At 44.2% G+C, this 27317-nt stretch overlaps 1 protein-coding gene across 3 annotated transcripts in view; it reads right to left on the minus strand.

Moving 5' to 3' along the window:
- The window catches only part of GPC3 (glypican 3), a 662823-nt gene extending 635941 nt beyond the window's left edge, over positions 1-26882 (minus strand). For all 3 annotated transcript variants that reach the window (XM_068250947.1, XM_068250949.1, XM_068250948.1), the window contains exon 1: positions 26543-26882. In XM_068250947.1, coding sequence (XP_068107048.1) covers positions 26543-26693 — 151 coding nt within the window. In that variant the 5' untranslated portion in view covers positions 26694-26882. The remainder of the gene's footprint in view (positions 1-26542) is intronic.
- Between the last annotated feature and the right edge of the window lie 435 nt (positions 26883-27317).

Genomic DNA, 27317 nt, shown 5'->3' on the forward strand with positions numbered 1-27317 from the left:
CGGGATTTCCTGATCGGAGATCGCCGAAGGCGATTGAAGCGGGTGGGGGGATGCCGCTGAGCAGCGGCTATCATGTAGCGAGCCCTGGGCTCGCTACATGATTTAAAAAAAAAAGAAAAAACCGCTGCGCTGCCCCCTGGAGGAATGTTTCATACAGCCAAGGGGGTTAAGATGCCCCTACACTTACAGATTCTCCCTGGCAGATTTGATAACTGTGATCAATGCGCCTACATGGCCAGCCAATTGTAATTTTGATCGCGTTTTGTCATAAGGGGGCAAGTTGTGGGATGGCTAACAAGTACCCATAGGTCTCCCCTCAAGTTTTAATAGTGCTCCCCTGGAGCCCCATTTTGATGTAGAGTATTGGCAGCAGGGGGCACTCACCTGTTCGGCCATTGTGCTCGCTCTTGTGTTATTCCATCCCTATCCCTGCGGCATCTCTGTCCCCAGGACACAGCAACATGTTACGCGAGTACGTAAAAGTCAAAGAGAACAGGCACCCGCAGAGCTGGAGGGAGCGCGCCGGCAGAACAGGTGTGAGGCAGAGCACTCTGCTGCCAATACTCTGCATGGAAACTGAGCCCTGCAGAGCACAATTAAAGGGGGGGGGGGGGGGGGAAATACTATATGGTGGTTCCATAGATTTTTAAGATAGTTCAAGCTGAAATATTTTAGAAATCGATATACGTGTATGGTGGGAATAACGTAGAATCTGATCAGAGAGGGATATATCTTTGGGGCACGTCAGGTGGTCAGCCTTTAATGTATGGCCATCCCTATCCAGGACAGTACTTTCCCTACTATGACAGCTCACACAATCTTAGCCTATTGTTCAAGGGACAATACCTACTGGTTAAAGCCCTGGTGCTGTGTCTATTACAGTACTGTAATGCCATACTGAAAAGAAGACCCAGATATCAGCCAGTCAACAGTAGAAAAACCAATGGGGCATGTGCGTCTAAATAGACGCCTGTAAGGTCTTTCATATAACTCTATACTATATGTAAATAGACACTGCAGGCAAAGGGGGGTGTCTATTAGGTTATAATTTGTGCACATATCACTAAAGCTAACACGTCTGCAAGTATCTAGAAAAAAAATAAACTAAAGACGCATGCAGGAAACGGGTGTGAGGAAAAATGGGTGCCCATTTTCGTTAATAAAATTATCATTAATATCTACCAATATGCTTTATTTAAAGAGAAAATAGTGTTAATTATCGTAATAATGTATTGGTATATATATATATATTAACAATATTTTACTACGACTTAACCTAACTCTACCCTCACACAAAACCCTCCCTTCCCAATGCCTAACCCTAAACCCCTCCTTCCTGACACCTAACCGCAAAACCCCCTTCTTGACTTTTAAACCTACAGGAAAAACCCCTGTCCTGGCGCCCAACTCTAAAACCCCCTTCTTGATGCCTAAACCTAAAACCCCCTTCTCGATGCCCAACCCTAAAACCCCTCTCCTAACCTTATAATACTGAAAATGATACGTTTCCAAAAAAAAGAATAAATTTGTAACAGGGCTGTGGAGTCAGTACAAAAATAATCCGACTCCTCAATTTATGTAACTACTGACTGAAGGCTCATACACACATCAGACTATAGTCTTTGGAAAATGAAAGATCACAGACCAATCTTACCACCCTTCATGTAGTATGAGAGCCATACTCTACACAGTCTTTTCTATGGAGCTGAACTCCACATCAGACCGAAATCTTTGCAAGATGCTGCACACACAGATGCTGTACAGACACAAAAGATCAGTATCTGCAAAAGATCTGTTTCTGCCAAAAATCCATTCCTGCAAATTGCAATGATAGTCTATGAGATCTGCAGATCATCATACACACATGATTTAACTGACATTCCTCTGCAGATCAAGCAATCATCCGCAGATCTGAAAATCCATCCTGGTGGATCTGATCTGCAGATGAATGTCAGTTAAATCATGTGTGTATGATGATCTGCAGATCTCATAGACTATCATTGCAATTTGCAGGAATGGATTTTTGGCAGGAACAGATCTTTTGCAGATACTGATCTTTTGTGTCTGTACAGCATCTGTGTGGGCAGCATCTTGCAAAGATTTTTTTCTGATGGGGAGTTCAGCTTTATAGAAAAGACTGTGTATAGTATGGCTCTCATACTACATGAAGGGTGGTAAGATTGGTCTGTGATCTTTCATTTTCAAAGGACTATGGTCTGATGTGTGTATGTGGCCTGACTCCAGGTACCCAAAATTCCTCAGACTCCTTGACTCCCAACTCCTTAGTAATACGTATGGGGCTGTGCAGTTGGTACAAAAATCATCCGACTCCAGGTACCCAAATAATTGCTCCGACTCCACAGCCCTGATTTGTAAATACTAAAACATTATTAATGTCAAAAACTATAATGTTCTAATTTTTAAAACCATAAAAAAAAAAACCCTATAATGTTGTAATTTATGACACTAATTATTGTGCGCTCAATTTTCTGCTTTGGGCGCCTTATAGCCGATATTAGCATTAGCTCCTATGAGGTGTTCAAATCGTCCATTAGCTGCGGGCGCCCAAATTTCAAGACTGCTTCATAGATACAGGTCTGAAAGGGCAGGAAAAAGGTGAAGGGTCATATTAATAAAGCTGCTTGATTTGACAATGAGGAGCTCATGCATTTTAAACCATTATGTATGCATTAATACCAACACACTATTGAATAAATGTAAGTAAAGTTTAATGCTCCCAGAATAGGAAGAAGCGGCAGCCATCTGCATTAATTAAACATGTAGACGTGCACTAGTAACACTTCTCTTGGTATTTGCTATGGAAGAGTATAAAAAGCTCTGAACTTCTGACCCGCCGAGTGATTGTAATCTTTTCTCATGAAAAAAGCATTAGATATCCCGTGTATGCAAAATGTGGCCTGTCGAGGTTTTTACATGGAATGCACGGGAGATGTGAGCAGCCAGACATTTACACAGAACATATGTCTATGGAAAACCCAAAAGTAAAAACAGATGGAAAGGGGCATCCAGAAGAAAGAAGTTACTGAACTCACAATATGAATCAGCCAAATATTCCATGGTACAAGGGAAGCCATGGAGAGGTTGTGTAGAGAACCCTTCATTCCAAAACCTTATCAATCATCTGGAGAAATATCTGCAAGAAGAAGCCAATAATTTGGGCAACCAGATCTGTACAACCTAATTGTTTCCTGAGACTAGATTGCTGATTGGACAAGGTAACATGAGCTGGAATGGCATTTCTTCAGTTTCCAATCCACATTCATCTGATAAGGTGATTAAACAAAGCCCACAGAACGCTACTATGAAGTTCAGCATATTTCCTGTGCTGGAAAAATCAAAAGAAACAAACCAAAAGCCAGTCATTCTATTTTTTCTTTTCAGGGCATTAAAGCTCCACTCTAGACATTGTTTTCCCTTGATTTGTGCAGACATTCATTTGCAAAGCATGATTTTGGCAGTTTATACTCTCCTTCATTAGCTGATGAAAAAAAAAAAAAAAAAACACGATGCACACACTTTTAAAAGGACACCATAAGGGAGAGGGGCTGCCATATTTATTTCCTTTTAGGCACTACCAATTTCCTGACAGTACTGCTGATCTATTTGGCATCAGTAGTGTCTGAATTACACACCTGAAACAAGCATGCAGCTAATCTTGTAAGATTTTTGTCTGTAACATCCGATTTGCATACTTGTTTAGAGGCGATGGCTAAAAGTACTGGAGGCAGAGAATCAGCAGGACAGCCAGGCAATGTGCATTGTTTAAAAGGAAATAAATAGGTCAGCCTCCATATCCTTCTCACTTCAGGTGTCCGGATAAGAAACCCAGCCACCGACCACTTCCTGCACCAAAGACTGTCATTACTATATGCGACAATCTTCTCAAAAGAATTCAGTCTGTGCTTTTGCCATTGCAGCCTGAACAACAGAATGACATAAGCAGCAACCTAAACAGCCATAAATCGACTGCCTCAAGGCAACTGCTTCTGGTCACGTGTTAAAATCGGTCTTGTCTGCCTTCAGGCAGTAGGCTCATTACACACACACACACACACACACACACACACACACACACACACACACACACAACACACACAACACACACACAAGTATACTGCTACCCAGTTGGCTGATGGTGTAATGGTTAAGGGCTCTGCCTCTGACACAGGAGACCAGGGTTCGAATCTCGGCTCTGCCTGTTCAGTAAGCCAGCACTAATTCAGTAGGAGACCTTTGGCAAGTCTCCCTTACACTGCTACTGCCAATAGAGCGCGCCCTAGTGGCTGCTGCTCTGGCGCTTTGAGTCCGCAAGGAGAAAAGCGCAATATAAATGTTATTTGTCTTGTCCCACTAGGGGTCTAGCACACTAGCCCATGCAGGATGCTTAGGGCACACTGAAAAAGTATATATAAATTAGAGGTTAGGAAGAGGGTTTATATGGGATGGATTTGGGGTTAGGCATCATGATCGGGGGTTTAGCAAGGGACAGGTTAGGGATGGGCTTCAATAATGTGTATTTCATAAGGGTGTGAGGTTAGTGTTAGGCAAATTCAAGTTATCAGGTAGGCAAGGTATCTGCACTGTGGGGAATCATGATATGCTTTCCTCCAGCTCTTGAGATCTTGGTGGGGCCATTGTCACCTATGTGGTAAGCAGCATCCCCCTGTGATTGCCAGAAGATTTCTTAGAAGCAATAGATAGCCAATGATCGTTGAAAATGACAGCTGTCTTTTTTTTTTCTTATTATTATTATTATACTGCTATCAATTATCCTAACTCCTAAAACATTCTTACTGGCTCCAGGATTGACCAGACTGGCTACTGAATTCCATACTCAATTAAAAAGGTAACTTCAGGAACCTGAACTATTACAGAAGTGCCTACTAATGATGAAAACACGTGCCCTCTGGTGGGCTGGCTCTTCTGCCCTAGGCTTGCTGATTAAGGCAGGAAAACAGGCATGCCAATCTCTAGAGACTCTATTTAGGAAGTGATAGAAGCCCAAAAGTGACACATTCCTGTGTCTGGAAGAAACAATTCCTACAGCACTAACTGGATCAGCAGCCTCTTCCTGCTTCCACTTGACCTGGGAAGATAAGACAGGATTTGACAGGGGTCTCCAGAGACCAGGGCTCATGAGGGGTTCTCTTTTTATGTAGCCAATTGTCACAACAGCAAAGTCATAATTTCATCTCCAAGTAAAACATCAGCTTTTCATTGGCTGGCTGGGTGTGCATAGCCTACAGCAAGAATTCTTGTCCTGTGGACTGAAATAGTTCATGCCTCTTGGTAATATACCGGCAGAGATTGAAGATTATGGATCAAACAAGGGTGTAATAATAGCTTCCTTTAAGCAAACTGCATTCATCTTAGAACCAGTGAACCGACGTGGTAGCACCATGCTGATTATAAATCATTGCACCCATTTCTCACTCGATTATAACCTTATAAAAAAACTGTCAAAGATAGAGTTGAGTCCGGCACCATCCACTTGTATGCTCTTTCACTTTATTGTTAAATCACTGACATCACAACGTTTCGGAGGACTAACCTCCTTTATCAAGTTAGGTCAGCATCTCAACAACTTCACAATTATGTCTCCTTTTATATTAAATTCGTACAAGGATAGACCAATCAGCTGTGCCTGTCGCATTATAGCGACCAATCCCCTGTTGTCCGTCAATCGGACCTAATAGGGGACTTCTCATTACCATGCAACACGCTGTGCCTCCAATGAGAGCACCGTGGGAGTGGCTATGCGCGTATGTGGAGAGCCGTCCCCCCTGTGTTGCCTCCATGTGCGCTGACCAATAGGGACACGGTCACCTGATGACATGGAGTCAGGCCACGCCGCCCATAGGAGCGGACCTGACGGGAGACTTATGTCCCAGGGAGGGGAGCATTACTCCTCCTCCCGGCAGCGCGTACCGCGCTGCCCAATAGGGCGTCAGGTCCGCTCCTGGAGGGGGCATGGCCTGACGACATGACAACAGGTGACTGTATCCCTATTGGGCGGCGCGGTACGCGCTGCCGGGAGGAGGAGTAATGCTCCCCTCCCTGGGACATAAGTCTCCCGTCAGGTCCGCTCCTATGGGGGGCGTGGCCTGACGCCATGTCATCAGGTGACCGTGTCCCTATTGGTCGGCGCACACGGAGGCAACACAGGGGGGATGGCTCTCCACATACGCGCATAGCCACTCCCACGGTGCTCTCATTGGAGGCACAGCGTGTTGCATGGTAATGAGAAGTCCCCTATTAGGTCCGATTGACGGACAACAGGGGATTGGTCGCTATAATGCGACAGGCACAGCTGATTGGTCTATCCTTGTACGAATTTAATATAAAAGGAGACATAATTGTGAAGTTGTTTAGATGCTGACCTAACTTGATAAAGGAGGTTAGTCCTGCGAAACGTTGTGATGTCAGTGATTTAACAATAAAGTGAAAGAGCACACAAGTGGATGGTGCCGGACTCAACTTTATCTTTGACCATTTGGAACTGGTGGCTGTCAGTTCTATCTCCGGGCACATCCCATATCATCTACTGGTGAGCGGCTGTCTTCTACTTTTAAACTGATACAGCTATCCAGCTGCACCCAGCAATTATGACCACGTCTTCAATTGATGAGCACATCTTCTCCTATACACCGGAGGATACCGCCAGGATCGTGGCCAAAGTAACGGCAGAGGTGGCCTTTCTGAGCACAGTTGACGAGAAAGCTATAGCTAAACAGCTAGAGAAATTGTCAAAGACACTAATCTCACTGGAGCTTCATGCCACCACATTAGCGGGATATTTAAAAGTCGGCAGGATACCACGTGGGATGCGATCCAATGTCAGTCCGTTGATGTTCCCCAATGATACAAATTTTTGTTTAACATGGACTAAAATTTGGAACAAAGCCTCTTTTGATTCAATGACCCTCACAATTGACCGTATAATGGAGGAAACACCGAAAGTGGAGGCACAGATTGTTGTATTAAAACGAAAACTTATGGACAGTATGAATACTGAGGAATGCGGTAAATTTACAGTGGAACTTGATAAAAAAATTGAAACCCATAAGAAGCAATTACAAATTATCAAAAGAGACAAGTTCCAACGAGATGCTGCAGACTATTCATCAGGATATGTATATCCATGGCAAAAACCTATGTTAAAACGGAGGAGACCATCACGCCCCAAACAATCTGAGGGACGTGGTGGAGTACCATCAGTGGAATCCTCAGATCTTTTGGCATCCAACTCCCAATCATCATCAGACCCCCCATTAAGCGCAGACGATCGCGCAGAGGGGGCCGACAACATAAATATAAAGGACCGGCTCAGACAACGGCCACGGCCGCAAGGCAACAAACAGAGGAACATTTCATCTATTGACCTTACAGCAGCACAGCAGTCCATGTTGGAAAGAGGTCTCTCTTTTGCCCCTACAGTATGGCCTCAACAAGTAGATTTGGACATTGACCTTCAGAGGTTTTATAGATCAATACGTCTGAAATATTTCTTTAGTTCACCACAGGAACAGATGTTCAATCAAGTGCACACTCCAGATGAGGAACTGTTGACGTTACGTGATACCCCACTGAGGATTAAAAGCAAATTTAACCCTTCTTCTTGCCAGGCAATAGATCAATTTATGAAAAAGACCAATGATGAGATTGATGTCTTATTGAGAACCGCATCTATGGACAAGAACATTCATATCAAACAGAACCTCACTGTTGATGAGAGAAGAGCCATTCAGGAACTTGGGAATAATTCCAATATTACCATAAAGCAAGCCGATAAGGGTGGAGCGGTGGTAGTGATGAACTCCATAGATTATAAGAAAAAGATATACCGCTTATTATCTGATACAGCAACTTATGTCAAATTAGATGGTGATCCAACTAGAGAATTTCAAGGAAGAATAGCTACTTTATTGAAACAAGTGGTAGATGAAGGGATTATTGATGAAAAATTAATGCAGTTCCTTATCCAACAAGATCCAACTATACCAGTGTTTTACACATGTCCCAAGATTCACAAGAGTCTATCCCGGCCACCGGGTCGGCCCATAGTGGCCGGGATAGACTCTATCTTTTCTCCTTTGGCTAGATACCTTGATGTGGTCCTTAGACCATATGTTGTTGCGGGCAAGTCTTACTTAAGAGATACATCCATGTTTATTGATACCATTAAGAAATTACCATTGATTCCAGAAGGTGCACTATTGGTCACGTTGGACGTTGAGAGCCTCTACACTTCCATCCCACACGATGGGGGTGTAGAGGCGGTAGAATCCATGTTAACATGTGCTTCAGACTTTAATCGTGCACAGATTAAGTTTTTGTGTAACTTGTTACAAATAGTGTTGAAATACAATTACTTTTTGGTTGAGGACCAATATTATCTACAGCTGAGGGGCACAGCGATGGGCTCGAATGTGGCCCCCTCCTATGCAAATATCTTCATGAACTCCTATGAGGAGACGTTTGTGTATCCTAGTGAGATGTTTACTAGCAATGCCATATGTTGGCTACGTTTTATTGACAATGTCTTTTGCGTGTGGAGGGGGTCACATGCGAGCCTTGTACAATTTGTCGATATGTTGCATGAACAATGTCCTGCTATACATCTAACCATTCATAGTGATGACCGGAGTGTGAGCTTCCTTGACACAATGGTGAGTGTCTCTGGAGGTAGGCTGGGTACAGACCTTTATATTAAGCCTACGGACACCAATTCGACATTGTGTTATGGAAGCTTCCATCCTATGGCCACTAGAAACTCTATTCCTGTGAGTCAGTTCCAGAGAGTTACTAGGATAGTTGATGATGCAGCAATTAGAGAGACCAGATTGGATGAAATGCAGGAGAAGTTTATTAAGAGACAATATCCATTGAGACTTCTTAATAGGGCAAGACAGAAAGTCGGGACATCAGTCCAGGGACAGACCCATCGTAGATCTGGCTGTCAGGGTAGAATTGCTTTTGTTAGCCAATATAGTGTTTATAGTGAAAGAATAGTGGGCATCATACGCAACAACTGGAATTTACTTACTTAGAGTAGCATTTCCTCATGTTGAAGAATTTCAAAATTACCCCCTTATGTCATATAAACGGGCTCCCACACTAAGGGACAAGTTGGTGAGGGCAGATATGGGTCCATCGAGTGGCAGGGTCCATAGAACATCTCGCCCTAATGGTACTTACCCGTGTCTTAATTGTGTACACTGTCATAGTGTCACCAAGGGTAGCTATATATGCCATCCTCATTTAGGAACCAAGTTTTACATTAAAGGCCAATATGACTGCAATTCACGTTACATAGTATATGCATTAAAATGTCCTTGTGGTTTGTTATATATAGGACAAACCACACAATCTATGAAAGTACGTTTGTCAGCCCATAAAAGCACCATTAGAAATAATGTCAAAGAATTGTCAGTCCCTAGTCATTTTATACAAGCCAATCACTCAGTGAGTCAGCTTCGGTTTCAGATATTGGAGCAGGTTCCTCCATTGAGACGTGGAGGAGATAGGCTTAAAAAACTTCTATACCGTGAGGCAGTATGGATTCGTAGATTGGATACTTTAGAACCCAGAGGGATGAATAGGGAATATGACATGCTTCCATTCATATAGTAAATTCCAGTTATCTTAACATTTCTCTTCTTTTTTTGTACTTTTTTTGTAATTTTTTATATTTTTTTATATGTTTCATTTTTTATATGTACTATTCTGAGTTGTTGCGTATGATGCCCCATGTTAGATATATTTATCTATGAGCACTTTAGTGAGAATCTAGTTTCGTATGGCTAAATGTTGCAATGTTTGTATGGATGCTGTGGGCGGGTGGAGAGGCGTCCCACTGGTTGCCTAGATACAGCAGGCGGGCGGACAATGACAAGGTCCGCCCGTCCAGCTGACGTGTTGCGCTGCCGGGAGGTGGAGTTATTCTCCCCTCCCAGGGACACAAGTCTCCCGTCAGGTCCGCTCCTGGAGGGGGCGTGGCCTGACGACATGACAACAGGTGACTGTATCCCTATTGGGCGGCGCGGTACGCGCTGCCGGGAGGAGGAGTAATGCTCCCCTCCCTGGGACATAAGTCTCCCGTCAGGTCCGCTCCTATGGGGGGCGTGGCCTGACGCCATGTCATCAGGTGACCGTGTCCCTATTGGTCAGCGCACACGGAGGCAACACAGGGGGGATGGCTCTCCACATACGCGCATAGCCACTCCCACGGTGCTTTCATTGGAGGCACAGCGTGTTGCATGGTAATGAGAAGTCCCCTATTAGGTCCGATTGACGGACAACAGGGGATTGGTCGCTATAATGCGACAGGCACAGCTGATTGGTCTATCCTTGTACGAATTTAATATAAAAAGGAGACATAATTGTGAAGTTGTTTAGATGCTGACCTAACTTGATAAAGGAGGTTAGTCCTCCGAAACGTTGTGATGTCAGTGATTTAACAATAAAGTGAAAGAGCATACAAGTGGATGGTACCGGACTCAACTTTATCCTTGACCATTTGGAACTGGTGGCTGTCAGTTCTATCTCCGGGCACATCCCATATCATCTACTGGTGAGCGGCTGTCTTCTACTTTTATAAAAAAAACTGTAACTGATTTTCCCGGGGTGTTTCCCAAGTCTCCATAGCCGTAATCATATAACTTACTGCTTTATGATCCACATATTCCAGTTAGTTAAGCATTCAAAACCCTTTATATCTCTAGATGGGACCAAGCTCCAGTCCACCATTCTTTAGACTGCTGGGGGGCGGATTGCCCTCAAAAACACTAAACCTATTATTTCTCAAATAAAATATGTCCCATATGAACTACGGTAATCCTTGTATCATATACAATATGAAGTTAACACGTCCCCTACAATATGCAGCAGAGAACAGAAAACATGGTACTGCAGGGAAATGTGGGCATGGTCACAACAGATTTCATGTTGGCAGGGCCAGTTTAAGCACAAATGGGGCCCTCGGCAAAGGTAACCTGGGCACCCCCGATCTCCCAAGCAAATTTAGCACCCCAAGGCGCAAGAGCCATGTGCAGGCAATTCACAGCAATTTTACTATTACTTATGCCAACTACTTATGCAATTAGAGCAACCTGAATTACCTAGCTAATGCTGGTGTCAAGGTAATGTGTTACGCAAGAAGTGTAGCTCGTGTTACCCTAGCAGCGCACCCATTACCCAGTTAATGTGCCTAGCTCCAATTGCATAAGTAGCATTATGTAGTTGACATAATGTAACATCAACGGAAGCAGCGGCTACGGGCACGCAGGGTGTCTCCGCAGCCGCCTCGCTTCCCTGCTCTGGGACTTCGCCCGTTCCTCTGGCGTCTAGTATGCAGAGGACGGGGTTGTCCATTGCTCATAGGGTTGCTGTATCGCGCGCGGAGACAGAACCTTTATGCGGGGAGGAGGAGCGTCAGCTGACCAGCCGGTCGGCTGACGTCAGAGGAGACTCACGGCGCTCCGGATTGGTTGATTGGTGGTGGGCGCGGCCGTGGGGTCTCCTCTGCTTCAAAAGCCTTCAGTCTTCATTCGCAACCTGTCTGCTGTTGCAAATACCTACGTGTTAGCGCTCAGACCTTAGATAGTATCCGGTGTGCTTTCTGATTTTACACAAGACTAGGATTATTGTATTATTGTATATTTGATATCCTGTGTATGACTCTGGCTATCCTCTGACCCTGCTCTTGCTTATCGATTCTGCACTTCTGCCCATCTGACTCTGTTGCTGAACTCTGCCTGATATCTCACTACTCTCTTGCCTGTCGATTTTGTACTGTACCTGCCCGCCTGTTACTGATCTTAGCCTGTCTGACCATTCTACTCACCAGTGACCCCTGTCACTGGTGAGGTGTTCTTTGCTAGTACTCATCAGCTCCTCTGGTGAGATCTAGTCCACTATTCTATTACTGTGTACTATAGTACCCACCAGCTCCTCTGGTGAGGTTTAGCAAAACTATTCAGTTACTGTACCAATAGTACCCACCAGCTCCTCTGGTGAGGTCTAGTTAAACTATTCAGTTACTGTTGCACCCAGCACTATACACCTTGCTATTTGTGCTACCTATACTTGCATTATTGGTGATTCTGCAGATCACACATAATCAGACGTCTGTGTTGCTACACCAATCGTTACACATAAAAACAGTAAAATTGCTGTGCAATATTTTGTGACAACAGGACAGTTTTACACTTATTATATGCCTTATTAGTCCAAGGTAAATAAATGTGGGTCCAGAGGAGGAAGCAGGGTTTCTGGATCATGTTTATATTTGGCTTCTTTATAATTATAGCAGGGCAGAGTTTTAACTTGCAGTTTTTCCTGAGCCCATGCAGGGAGTCACACAGTATAGTTCCTAGTGTTAATGCTATATGCCATCATAGTGGGTGCTCCAACCATGGCACAGGATGCCCAGAAACAGGGAATACATGCGGCACGTGGAATGGAGAGGTGAGTTAATGTAACAGCTCCAGCTGAGCACTCTGCATGCGCTTCCCCCCTCCCCCCTTCCTCCGTGGGGCAAGCACCATTAAAGAGGAAGAAACCGGCAAACCAGTAACGCCCCCACATTGCTGTGCATATACACCAAGCCCCCCCTTTGCCCCACCCTGGCTACGTCTCTGCTTTGAAAACATTTTTAAGTGATCCTATTAAACTTCAGTACATTTTCATAGATTATCTTTTTTTTTGATGTTTATACAATGGTTACCTCTTGGAGCTTGAAGGGCCCGGTTACCATTGTAATTGTTTCCTGTAAAGTTGTACATTCTTTAAGCCCCGTTCACACTGCACGCGTTTCCAGCCGCGTTTTGGAAACGCGTGCAGGTGGCCGACACGCACGACATCAGACATTGCATACTGGAAACAATATCTCATATCTGTGCTAATGTTTTATTTCTTAGCTGTACTACACATACAAATCATTATATTATAAGTTTATTTTCACTTCAGATTCCCTTTAACCCATTGTAGACGCACGGCCCTTGAGGACACAAGCCTTTTTTTCATTCTGCCATTCCTAATCACTGTTATTGGCTCACAGTGATCACCTGGTAAGGAGCCAATGAAGCTGGCTCCTTACCAATAGGGAGAAGCTGGGTTGTAATGGTCTGAGAGGGAAAAGCAGGTTGGCACTACTGCAGGAGCGGGTCTCTTGCGGTGGCGTAGCGGTATTCCCACTAACAGCCTAGCGTGCTCTGGTTACAAGACGTGTTCATAGTGGCAGAGGAAACAGGAAATGGAAGAAACCGGCACTGCTAGAAGCTGTATTTATTTTCCAATGAATATTGTTACATGCGTATGCAATAAAACGGGCTGTAAGCGCTGTGATACAAAAACAAACAAAGTTCAAATTGCTGGTGGGATACCTGTTGTGGTGCGGTGGGTGCTGGGTGCTTAAGCCTGACGGCCGTTTCGCGCACGTCTGCGCATCTACGGAGGCTGCATTGTGGGGTGGACGGGCTGCCGGTATAAATAACCTGCGCGCATAGCGGTGACACGCCGCTCGTCTGTTCCACCCCTTCACTTCCTACATGTTCACGTCAGATAGCGGCTGGAACGCATTGCGTGCATTGCGTCACCGCTATGCGCGCAGGTTATTTATACCGGCAGCCCGTCCACCCCACAATGCAGCCTCCGTAGATGCGCAGCCGTCAGGCTTAAGCACCCAGCACCCACCGCACCACAACAGGTATCCCACCAGCAATTTGAACTTTGTTTGTTTTTGTATCACAGCGCTTACAGCCCGTTTTATTGCATACGCATGTAACAATATTCATTGGAAAATAAATACAGCTTCTAGCAGTGCCGGTTTCTTCCATTTCCTGCTTCCTCTGCCACTAGAAGCTGGGTTGTCATGTGACAATCCAATGAGTGGCACTAGCATGCAGCGATTGTCTCGAGCCGCGGAAATCCGCAGGGTAGATGCTGCGCTGCATCAGAGAGCCGCAAATGTACCGTAGATTCTCACTTCTTCGGTCCGGAGCCGGTTAAGAGTCCAAAATCAGAAGAATACAAGATATTACACACACACACACACACACACACACACACACACAATGTTTTAAGTTGAGGCGGCCAGTTGGTTGGAGCCATATCTGCCAAAATTTTAGTGTGTGTACAGCATTCCCTGATGCATCGGTGAGAGATCCAGACTTGTGAATCATGTAGTCCAAGTGTAGGCCTACCTTATTGTTCTCCTACTAATCCTGTGACGCTCTGTTGTTGGCCCTCCTCCCCAATACGTACGGTAGCAACAGAACACATCCCTAGTCTATAGGCTAGCAACATGTCTGTACAGAACTGTCACCTATGAGATCAAGTCTCGATCCTTGTGGGTAACAGTATCTTTAAAGTACTTTAAGGGCTTGTTCACATTGCGTTACGCTTGCGGTAGCGTTCACATTGGATTTTTTTGTAGCAAATTTTTTTCCGATTCCCAGCGCTTGGGTGGGCATTCCATTTTTGTGAAAAGCGATTTTCTAAGCGCTTTTCCCGATCTTTTTTTAATTCACTCCCTGACGCAAGTCAGGAAGTGAACTCTTTGACCCGGAAAACAAATACAATGTATTTATTCTTTAAAACGTGAACGTAATTGCCCCACAAAGCGATTTTTTGAGCATTTAGCGCTCTTCCTATACCTTCCATTAGACCCAAATAGCTCCAAAAATGGTCCAGGCACTGCTTTGCTGAACGCACAGCGCACACACTGCGCTGATATGAACCTTCTCATAGACATTCATTGCACAAGCGTTTTGGGGGCGATTTTAAAAAAATCGCCTGTGCTTGAAAAAAGACCGAAAACATCTCTAGTGTGAATGAGAACTAGCTGATCGTTTCAAAGCAATTGCACACTTGGGCTTCTTCAGGCCAGTCTGTTTGTTTTTGAGGCCCCGTAGTTTCTGCACAGGAGGTTTGGACAAAGATGTTTTAGGTGCAGCATGCAGCCGTTACCTAAAGTCCTGTACAAACCTCCTGCTCTCCAGCACAGTTGCTAGGGCTTTCTTTTTAGAAGTTCAAGATTAGTATTGGTGACTGAATTAGACATAGAAAATTAGGAACACCTAAATACTCCCACTATTCAGCACCAAACAAGCTGACAGGGTGAGGCCATGACACAAAAGTGACTAAACTCCCCCTGTCCGCTTGTAAAAAGTGTTAAGCACCAGTAATCGGGAGTATTCGTGTTTTCCTAATTCACTATGCCAAATTCAAACACCAACATGATTCCTGATCATCTTAGCTTCAGCACAGCTGTTACAAGATGACAAATTGTACAATCACAAACAAGTGAGCACACTACATTCTAGCATTTTTATTCCTTCCACTCATTAGCAGCTAGTCAACCTTGCATTTCTATACAACAGAACAGGCTGCTCAGCTGTAGCCAAGCAACGTGTCTGTACAACACTAGTTTGTTTCTCCACTTAATGATCTTTTTAAGCAATAACTAATTAGTGCCTGTATGAGCTTTACCCCTTACCTACTCAGTATTTGCCAAGTACTAATCTATACCCCATCTAGATGTTTAAAGGGAACCTAAACTGAGAGGGGTATGGATATTTCCTTTTAAACAATACCAGTTGCTTGGTAGCCTTGATGATTTCTTTAGCCACAGTAGTTACTGAATTACACCGCTGAAACAAGCATGCAGCTAATCCAGTCTGACTTCAGTCAGAGCACCTGATCTGCATGCTTGTTCAGGGGCTGTGGCTGAAAGTATTAGAGACACAGGATCAGCAGCAGAGTCAGGCAACTGGTATTATTTTAAAAGAAAAAATCCATATCCTTCTCAGTTTAGGTTCCCTTTAAAGGGTAACCTAAAGCAAAGCTTCCATATTCATTTCCTTTTAAGCAATACCAATTGCCTGGCTATCCTACTGATCTCTTTGGCTGCAATAGTGTCTGAATCATACACCTGAATAATCCAGTCAGAGCACCTGATCTGCATGCTTATTCAGGGTCTAGGGCTAAAAGTATTAAAAGGCCGAGGATCAGCATGACAGCCAGGCAATATGCAGTGTTTAAAAATAAATAAATATGGCAGGCTCTATACCTCTCTCGCTTTTGGTTCCCTTTGGTCTCTTTGTTGCACAAACTATTCTTAACATTACTTATTCACATCATAGAATGTAGTTGTGTTCAAACAACGCACAACCACCTGCAGTGCTGTGCACTGTAGCGCTAATAAAGTCATTACACTACAAATTGGGGAAAGTGCACAAAAAATAAATAAATAAATAAATAAAAACACACAAGCACAAATGCTAATTAGCACAGCAATGGACTGCAATAGTGGAGAAGACAGATGTTGCTCCCCATGAAATGACTGTATGCACACTGTGTGCTGTTCCTTGTACTGCACTACACAGCACATACTGTGAACAGGTCATAACTGTATTTTAATCCTGCTACTATCGCTGTGATTCTATCTGATTAAAGGGTTACCCAAAATGTCAACTGTGTGAGCCCAAATGTCCAGGACCAAATAAATAGCCATAGTGTACTGTTCCAGCCTTAACTGTGTAGCTGTAAAATTAAAATAATGGTCATTGATATACAGTAACACATGGTCAGCATGTTAATATGTAGTTATGTTTTTTCATCACGTGATAAACAAGAATAAAGTAACTGTGCTTTTTACCCTTTTGCGACACGATTAGTGTAAAAGCAATGGCAAAGCAACACAGAAACCACAGTTATAGTTACATTATTGTACAATAAAGTTGTTATCAATTTTACCCCACCATCTGTTCAAAAGGTTCTACTTACACCTACCTGGATCACATAAGATAGTTACATAGTTATTTGGGTTGAAAAAAAGACATACGTCCATCAAGTTCAGCCGTATGGCAGGGCAGTGGGCGGTGCATGTGGCATTGTCTCACTAACAACGACCTGCAAACAGTGGAAAATATAGATGTCTCGGCTAAAGCACCTCCACATACCCAGCAATCACATCTTATGAAACACACACGTGGATTTGTGTAGATTGTGCTCATCTTCCAAGATACGATACAGCCCTGAATTATGCTGCATGGTTAAACAGTCTATAGAAGTGAGCAGTCAGATATGCATGCGGCATTCAGTCCACCTTATGGACCATTGGTTCACATTGATGTAAGAATAGCACCTTAAAAAGGGAAGATCGAGAGAGGGGAAAAAAAAAAACTTCGACCCCCCCCCCCAGCCCCTTGCCCTGCAGTGCCATGTGACCTTTACCCTCCGGCTCTCAAACTATCCCCGAGCTCCTCCGCTTGACACATACATTCAGTCACAGAAGTGCTGGCTGCCTTCAATGGTGTGGAGTCAGTAAGACCTGTCACCGGTGGCCGCACATTTCCCCCCCTCCTCGTTTCTGGCTAGGGGGTACTGGTTGTCATGTGGGTGCTAAATGCAGTTGTTGGGTGCCATGTGGGTTCTGGATGCGGGTACAGGGTGTCATGTGGATTCTAGCTATGGGTGGGTATCGAGTGTCAAGCGGGTCTTGATTGCAAGTACTTAATGCCATGTGAGATCTTTGTGTGTGTACTGTATGTCATGTGGGTGCTGGGTGCAGGTACTGGGTGTGACATAGGTGCGAATACTTGGTGCCATGCCTGTGCTGGGTGCTGGCTATGGGTGAGCATTGGGTGTCACATAGGTTTTAAATGCAGGTACTTTGGGTGTGGGTACTGGTTAAGTGGGTGCTTGGTGCAGATAGTGGATGCCATGTGGAGGCTGTATGCAAGTGTGAGTTCTGGGTGCAATGTTAGGCCTGGGTACAGGTACTTGGTGTCATGTGAGTACTGGGTGCCAACTATGGGGGAAAGGGGTGTGGGTAGATATTGGGAGAAGTAGAGGTCAGTAGACGTCAGTGTAGGTGCTGTAGGAAGGGTAAGTAATTGGGGGTGCTGGGGAAGGGAGAGGTCAGTTTAGGTGCTGAGGGAGGTCACTATGGGTGCTGCTGGGGACAAGAAGGGTGCCATTGGGGGAGGGAGAGGTCATTGTGGGTGGTGGGTGTGGCAGGATCACTGCAGTGCTAAGTCTGGGGAGGGAGAGGTCAGTATGGGACCTAGGTAAAGGGAGAGGTCACTGTGGGTGTAGGGTTAAGGAAGAGGTCTCTGAATGCTGAGGGAGGGAAAAGGTCACTGCTGTCAGGGAGACACCATCTTACCTGCTCCCCCTACAGCTGCAGAGATGGTTACACTAGAAATCCTGAATGGGACCTTTTGACTCTAAAGTTTCCTAGATGGGTGGTGGGCGGAGCTTCCCGCATCCGGTGGGGGGGAGATTATCACAGCCAGGGCTTATTTTTTGCATCCAACGAGGCCTTTTCATGGGTACTTTAAAAGGGGCACCCAGAGCCCCGGTCTGAAGGGCATTCTGGGTACCAATAAATCTCTCTCTCTCTCTTTCTCCCCCCCCCCCCCCCCTTTCCAACTTGCCCATGCATCTGGAAAAGATCAAGAACCACTGGCATAGAGTATCAAATAACAAAAGTAAAAATTGAGACACACCTAAAACATCAAAACAACAAATTATTGAAATTATCGAGGATTACTGGTGGTTAGTTGTAAATAGTCTTTTAGCCTTGAGATGGTGAGCATGCAAAGGCAAGGTTCTCTCCCTTTTGCGTCTTGTGGGCTGTCGTACATTTGTGTTAATCACTATAGAACTGTCACCATAACTTAGTTATATAGATGGTGTCCATCTTTTCTATAATTTGTACAATGTTTGTAATTTTATGCACACTATTGTCTGTATCTTTATGTACCAACCATGTTTGGTTTTCCGTACTGCACCACAAAAATCAATAAAAATAATAGATAGCCAGTCAAGTTTGAGGTTATTTAAAAATGAAATAAAATATATATACACCTACACACAGGATAATTAAGAACCTCCGAAACTGTAAAAGAAAAGTAATTTGATCCACGCACATTATGATCACAAATAGAAAAATGACTAAAAAGACTATTTCAGCACATGACAAATTCAGATGGGAGAGAGAAAGAAATCCATCACATGCAAACCAGAACTGCCGTCAGAAATTGTAATTGCATGCGATTAAATACACGGTACCACCAAGTGTCACGCAATTACTGAATATACTAATTAAAACACACAGCAAGTGTTCTGGACACTGAATGTGGGCATTGTAACCTTGGGTACAGGGTTATTTGCAGCTGCACAAAAACCTTTCCCTCACAACCAACCTAAAAAGGTATGCCTAATCCTAACCATCATAGAGATACTAAATAGACACCCCCCCCCCCCCTCCCCATGCCTAAATGGACCCTTACTGGTTATGTCCAAAACTAAGCATAACTCATCGTCTATGCCAAAGTCCAGCCCTCACCCCGGCTATGCCTAGTGCCAGCCTTTACTCCACCTATATAGCTACTGCTAACCTTTTAACTGTCCCTACTACTAATTATCCCTAACAATAACTCAACCCAAACCTTCTTAACAATACTCCCATAACACTAGCATTAAGGGCTCTTTCACACTTGGACGTTGCGTTTTTGCAACATTAAGGTCGCATAACGTGCCCCTAACGAATCGCATGTTAGCTTTGAAGTTGGACGTTACATTGCACTGCGTTATGCATCTCGATGCGTACGTGATGCGTACTTTTTGCCGCATACGGATCAAACAAAAATGGCACATTTAAAAAAAAATTACTGAGCATGTGCAAACAGTCTAACGCAGCCAAATAAGAGTATAACGCACAGCACGCTGCACTTTCATTTAGGCTGCTTTCACAGTAAGACGTTACAGGCGCACGTTAGTGCAGCCTGTAACGCTCCCCAACGCACAGCAATGTAACTGCAATGGGCTGTTCACAGTGCCCACGTTGCGTTACATTGTAAAGCTGCACGTCAATCTTAGAGTGCAGCATGCTATAGCGTTAGAGCGGCTTTGCCACGTTAGCCTGCTTGCACAGGCGCAGTGATTAGCCACATGGCTAATTAATATTCACTGCACTGTGCTGACGTCACTGGCGGGACCACGTGATGCGGAGTGTTCCGCTCACGTGGTCTCCACCAGCGCATGCGTACTATAGTCCCCCTCACGGACACATCAAAGAGCCGCTTAACTGCCGCCACCACCACCACCATGCGTTGCGTTAGGTGCACGTTATGCGACCTCAACGTAGCACCTAACGCAACGTCTTAGTGTGTAAGTAGCCTTAGGGCCCGTTCAGACTGCACGCGTTTCCAGCCGCATTTTGGAAACGTGTGCGGGAGGCCGTCACGCACGACATCAGACAGTGCATAGAGTGCACTGTCTGATGTTCACACTGCATGCATTCCGGACCTGTGCGGTTCGGGAACGCATGTTGCATGCAGATTTTGCAAAAACGCGCGGCTGTCCCATTCATTCACTTTTCAGTGATGGGATCAGCTACACAACGCATACAAACGCGGATGGCGTGCGTTCGCATGCGTTGCGTTCCGCATGCGTGGCCGTCCGCGTTTGTAATGTGAACGGGCCTTCAACGTGCTGTGTTATACTCAAACGCAACATGTGCACTGTGAACCAGCCCACTGATTTTTCATTGCAGTGAGTTGGGCTGCTGTAACGTGGGACTTTAACGTCCCACTGTGAAAGCAGCCTAAAAGTCAGCTTGTGCATCCAAGTTTGACAGTGTCCAAATTATTGTGTCAATACAAGCGGAGGAACCTTTAATCTGTAAACTGTACTATTCACTTCCACACCTCCCGGTCGCACTAAATAAAAGCACAATCCGCAGGTTGTTTAAAAAATTAAGTCCTGGCATTTGCGGCTAAGTAAATATACATAACATTGTGTAGTCACTTCCTGGTACTGCTGCTTGCTGGGACTGGTGGTTCCTGATTACCGGTATGTGGATCACCAGAAGGTGGCTACCACCAACATAAATTGTGAAATTACTTAAAAAAGAACCCGAAGTGAGAGGTGTATGGAGGCTGCCATATTTATTTTCTTTTAAAGGGGTTCTGTAGCGCATTATAAAAACAAAAACTGTCACTTAACTGGGGATTCTACCGGCCCCCTGCAGCAGGGGCGTAGCAATAGGGGTTGCAGAGGTTGCGACCGCATCAGGGCCCTTGGGCCAGAGGGGCCCCGAAGGGCCCTCCCTCAACTGCAGTATTAGCTCTCTATTGGTCCTGTGCTCATAATAATCACTTCTATAGATACTTTGAATAGTGGTAATTATTACCACACTGTTTCCCATCCCCTTCTTGCACCTCTTACACTGTAGTTGTCATTGGAAGGTTCTGGTGAGTCATATCAATTGCTATGTATAGAGTGCCTAGGGGGGCCCCCATTGTAAAACTTGCATCGGGGCCCACAGCTCCTTAGCTACGCCACTGCCCTGCAGATATCCTGTTCCACGCCGTCACTCAAGAATCCTCAGTTCCCCACCACGGGTCACATCCAATTATTCATCTAACTAGACGAATGTCACTGCGCATCCTTGCTCCCGCCTCTGGGAGCTTACTGTGCAGGCGCAGTATGAGAAAACTTCGTACTGCACCTGAGCCACACAGCCACACGACCACACAGCCACAGTGACATTTGTCTAGTTAGATGAGGAATAATTGGATGTGACCCTTGGCAGGGGGACCGGAGGATCCTTGAGGACCGGCGCGGGACAAGATGTCTGCAAGGGGCCGGTAGAAGCCAAAGGTAAGTGACAGTTTTTGTTTTTATGATGCGCTACAGAACTCCTTTAACCACTTCACAACTGAGGGGTTTTACCCCTTCAGCATCCGTACAATTTTCTCCTTTCAGCGCTCCTTACATTCATTCGCCTATAACTTTATCATTACTTATCACAATAAAATGAACTATATCTTGTTTTTTTTCACCACCAATTAAGCTTTCTTTAGGTGGGACACTATGCCAAGAATTATTTTTTTTCTAAATGTGTTTTTATGGGAAAATAGGAAAACATTTGGAAAAAAATTTTTTTCAGTTTTCCGCCATTATAGTTTTTAAATAATGCATGCTACTATAATTAAAATCCATGTAACTTATATGCCTATTTGTCCCAGTTATTACACCGTTTAAATTATGTCCCTATCACAACGTTTGGCGGCAATATTTTATTTGCAAATAAAGATGCATTTTTTTCAGTTTTGCGTCTATCCCGAATTACAAGCCCATAATTTATAAAGTAACAGTGTTATACCCTCTTGATATAAATATTTAAAGATTTCCATCCCTAATGTAACTATATAAGTTTTTTTTTATTGTAATTTTTTTAAATTTATTTTAATATTACAAAAAAAAAAATATTGCTAACAATTGGGGAGTGTGGGAGTTAATGAGTTAAAATTAATAGTGAAAATAATGTATTTGTATGTGAAAGATGTTTTTAGGTGTAGTATTACTTTTTGGCTACAAGATGGCCACTTTTTTTTGCAGGCGTCCTACAAGCGTCGGAAGGACGCTTGCAGGAAGGGAGAATGGGAAACTGAGTTTTTCCACAATGATCGCGCTGCTTCTCAGAGAAGCATGCCGATCATTGCGGGGGCAGAGATCAACGAACGGGAATGGATTTTCCCGTTCATTGATATCCGGGCGAGCGGGCGGCGGCGTGCACGATCGTTGGAGTGCGCGCATGTGTAAGCGGGAGCGCGGACAGCGGCGGGGGGTGCGTATATCTACGCTCCGGGCGTCAAGTCCAAAGGAGCGTAGATATACTGTACCCGGGCGGCGAAGTGGTTAAACAATACCAGTTGCTTGGCTATCCTGCTGATCCTCTACCTCTAATAATTTTAGCCATAGCCCCTGAAGAAGCATATGCAGATCAGAGATTTCAGACATTGGCCATCATTCATAAAAGTGTGTTCGGTAACAAAAATCCGTGCGGGAAAATACCGCTTTCGGTATTTTAGACTTTTGGGTTGTCATTCATAAAAATGTTGTCAGTTGCGATACAAGTGCAGTGATTTCCCGAAAAAGGCTGTCGGTAGGCTTGCGGAAACAGAGAAGCTGCCTGAGTCCCTCCGTGCGCTGCTCTCTCTGCTGCTGATGGGGAGGTCTGTCTCCATTCACTTAAATGTATTCTGCATGCTTATCGCTACTTCCAAAGAAGCGGCATTCCCTGTCCGCATACCGCTTGCTTTAATCTTTATGAATTGACATTTTGTTACATTTTTAAAGATCATCACCTCACAAGGCGGTAATTTATCGCTCTGCTCGGGAATGTCAGCTTTTCATGCGGAAACAGCCTTTATGAATACACATTTTGCTAAGTGGTCGGTAAAGTCAGCGGTTTTCAGCATTTTTGCATGCGGAAATGCTTTATGAATGATAGCCAATGTCAGATCTGACAAGATTAGTTGTATGCTTGTTTCTGGTGTTATTTGGACACTACTGCAGCCAAATACATTAGTAGGGCTGCCAGGCAACTGGTATTGTTTAAAAGGAAATAAATATGGTAGCCTCCATATTTTTCTCACTTCAGTTGTCCTTTATTATGCTCTGTGGAGTGTAAAGCTTAGTATACACTTTCAATTATAATTGGTCAATCACTGACCAATTTTACAAGCTCCATGTGGTATGAGAGTTTAACTACACAATCTATTCATAGTTTTCAATACCTGTTGACCCTCATACAACATGGGAGGTGGTAAAATTGGTGAGTGATTGGCTAATCATAATTGGACTTTACATGTATAGTCACGACCTAATAATGCAAAAATCTTCATCCAATTGTGCGATAACTAATAGCAACCAAACCGTAAACACCTCTCCTTGTTCAGACTGCACAAAACTGACAAAACACAAAAATCTGACTGGTTGTTAATGTTGCTGAACATCTCCTGCGCTTTTCATCTTGCTAAATATAGCCTACTGCACCGGTCTAGTGTACGGATAACATCCCGAATGTACGCATCACTTCACAGTAACACGTTTATTGGCTAAACAGACACTACAGCAAGTGCAACAACACAAGGTGTAAAAGGGAATACTCTATGTTAACTATAGACTAACCACTTCACTACAAATGCTGAGACACAAAATATAAAAACTGGAGGGAGAAAGGAAAATAAGATTTATCTAAAATGCACTATAGAATGCTACACAGGGGACATTAAAGAGCCCAGAGTGTTTAAAAACTCATTAAACACTTCCAATCATTCCTGCCCTACACTGACCAGCTGTCACTAATAACATGGAAACACTTAAAAAAATTGTACAAGCAGTTAACTGTTAAACCTTAAGGCTACTTACACACTAAGACGTTGCGTTAGGTGCTACGTTAAGGTCGCATAACGTGCACCTAACGCAACGCATGGTGGTGCGGGAGAGGACGGTAGAGTGAGCCACGTTAGGCGGCTCTATCCGCATAAGGTCTCCCAGGGTGGCGCTGATTGGCCGGCGGGACCATGTGATGCGGAGCGAGACACTCCGCATCACGTGGTCCCGCCGGCCAATCAGCGGCCGCCAGTGCAGTGCATATTAAGTAGCCATGTGCGCGGCTACTGTAGCTGCCTCTCCCCGCCTCCTCTCCGCCCCCCACTGAGCATGTGCAAACAGTCTAACGTGGCTAAAGCCGCTAGAACGCACAGCATGCTGCACTTTCACTACAACGTGCAGCGTTACATGTAACGCAACGTGGGCAGTGTGAACAGCCCACTTGTGTTACATTGCTGTGCGTTGGGGGAGCGTTACAGGCTGCACTAACGTGCGCCTGTAACACCCCTGTGTGGAAGCAGCCTAATGCAGTACACACCATGCAACTTTCCGTCAGCCTGATGGTCCAATCGATTATTTCCGATAGGTCCGATCATTATTTTTCTGATGGATTTTGTATAGAAATGATCGAAAAATCAATCAGAAATCAGACCGGACCTGTAAAATAATCGATTCGACCATCAATCTGACGGAAAACTGCAGCTTGTGTACTAGGCATCAGGCACCTTTGTCATATAACAGAATTCATGCTTGATTTCCGTTTTTGCAAATCCGTGTTCACCGCACATTTAATACAAGTCAGTGATGTCCCATTTGACGAGCGTTGCAGATCGGTTTTTCAGCAGGAAAAAAAAAAAAATTGTCCACACGTATGCGATTCACGTATAATGTAATGCTTCATACACACTTGAGATAAAAGTCTTTGGAAAAGGCAAGATAACAGACCAATTTTACCCCCTTCTATGTAGTATGAGAGCCATACTCTACACAGTCTATTCTATGGAGCTGCACTCCACATCAAATAAAATCTTTGCAGGATGCTGCACACAAAGATGCCCGTACACACTCAAAAGATCATTATCTGCCAAAGGTCTGTTCCTGCAAAAGATCCATTCCTGCAAAATGCATTCATAGTCTATGATATCTGCAGATCCTCATACACACTTGGTTTAACAGACAATCATCTGCAGATCATCTGCAGATCAGATCCACCAGGATGGATTTTCAGATCTGCAGATGATTGCCAGATATGCAGATGAAGTCTGTTAAACAAGGTGTGTATGATGATCTGCAGATCTCATAGACTATGAATGCATTTTGCAGGAATGGATATTTTGCAGGAACAGATCTTTTGCAGATAATGATCTTTTGAGTGTGTACGGGCATCTTTGTGCAGCATCTTGCAAAGATTTTATCTGATGGGGAGTGCAGCTCCATAGAATAGACTGTGTAGAGTATGGCTCTCATACTGCATGGAATGGGGTAAAATTGGTCTGTGATCTTGCCTTTTCCAAAGACTTTTATCTCAAGTGTGTATGAACCATAAGTCAATGAAAACGCAGAAAAAATATCGCATTTGTAATGCAAACATTACATCCGATTCTGAAGTCAATTAGATACATTAATTAACATATGACATGCATCGGGAAATTCCGAACAAAAAAATTGCATTGAAAAAAATAAAAAAAAATTGCAGAATTGCAAATATGACATTCCGTGGACAAACACAGACCAAAATCTCAGGAATAAGTGTGAAAGCAGCTTCACTAAATACCCACTAAAAATATACCCCCCCCCCCCCCCACCATGAAATGCTACTTTTTGGGGGTTTTATGTTATGCACTTACACATAATCTAATTATATTGCATACTTTTTCCTGTACTGAGTGCATTTTTAACTTTTCCTTTTTACCAGCATAACACGTGTGTCAACTGATAAGCCAGTTAAAAAAAGTAATGATACAGTTGGAAATGGAATTCTAAATGTTTCACTATAACTATTTTTATATATGTCATAATTTGTGGGTACTCTTTCTTTTATGCAATATCCCCCTTCAGCCAGCAATTCCTGTGCGTTTCACACCTGTCCTCCCAGCCCTTGTATATTGTAGACTTCTGCGTTGCGTTAATCACAGGAGCTGCACAGACTCTAAAATTGACTCTCCTGTGATTAGGAGTTCTGCAAACATGACTTGTTGCATTCAACACCCACTAAAGACATCCATGTCAATCCAGCAGCAGCTAAAAGTATGTAACAATCCCCCGCATGGGTTTCATTGTACAGTTCTCGTGCATTATAGCGGAACAAGGAGAGGTAGCTGCTCACCTGACACAGGTGTCTCCGGCACCCATCTGACTCCCGGCTGCAGTGTATGGAAGCTGGCTTTGACTTCCTTACAGGTGAGGAGCGGTCCTTTAGCTGCCGCCACTGCCAGCCACGCCACCAGCACAGCTACAGAAAACTCCAGGGTTGCCATGTGTTTAGTATGTCTCACAACTGATCCCGTTTGCAGTTCAATGCATGTCAGAGCACCTGTGCGAGAGGTGCCCAAACTCCAGGCGTGAGGGGTGACAGTCCTGCCAGCATGGGAGTCCTGTGTGGGGACAGCTGGGCTTGTAGCGGCTGCAGAGGCTGGCAGGAGCAGAGGAGTACAGTACAGCTCCTGTCATGCTCTAGGTGAAATGAGCTCCGCTTGTGGGATGCTCCTCTTTAGGCTTACAGGAGAGAATACTGTACAGATCAGGCGCCACCTACTGGCGGCCATTCATTACAATGAATTTTACTAGGAGCAACAAGTACTGTATATTAGTATTATTATTTATATTTATATTGCCGGATTTACATCGGACATAAAACCGTGAGTGTTTACATCGGACATGCATCCTGTGGATGTTAGTCAATCTTTTGATAAATCCATGCATGCCACCTGTCAGCTTTGCACAACTTATTAATATGTATTGTATTTATAAAGCGCCAACATATTGGGCTCTATTCTCAAAGAGCCAAAAGTTCCGCAAAATTTTACCGCTATATTTCCGCCAGCGGTAAACCCCGCATTTTATCCACATTCACTAATATTTTCCGCATGTTTGCCGCATGC

Source organism: Hyperolius riggenbachi, chromosome 8 (genome assembly GCF_040937935.1).
Source record: "Hyperolius riggenbachi isolate aHypRig1 chromosome 8, aHypRig1.pri, whole genome shotgun sequence".
NCBI lineage: Eukaryota > Metazoa > Chordata > Amphibia > Anura > Hyperoliidae > Hyperolius > Hyperolius riggenbachi.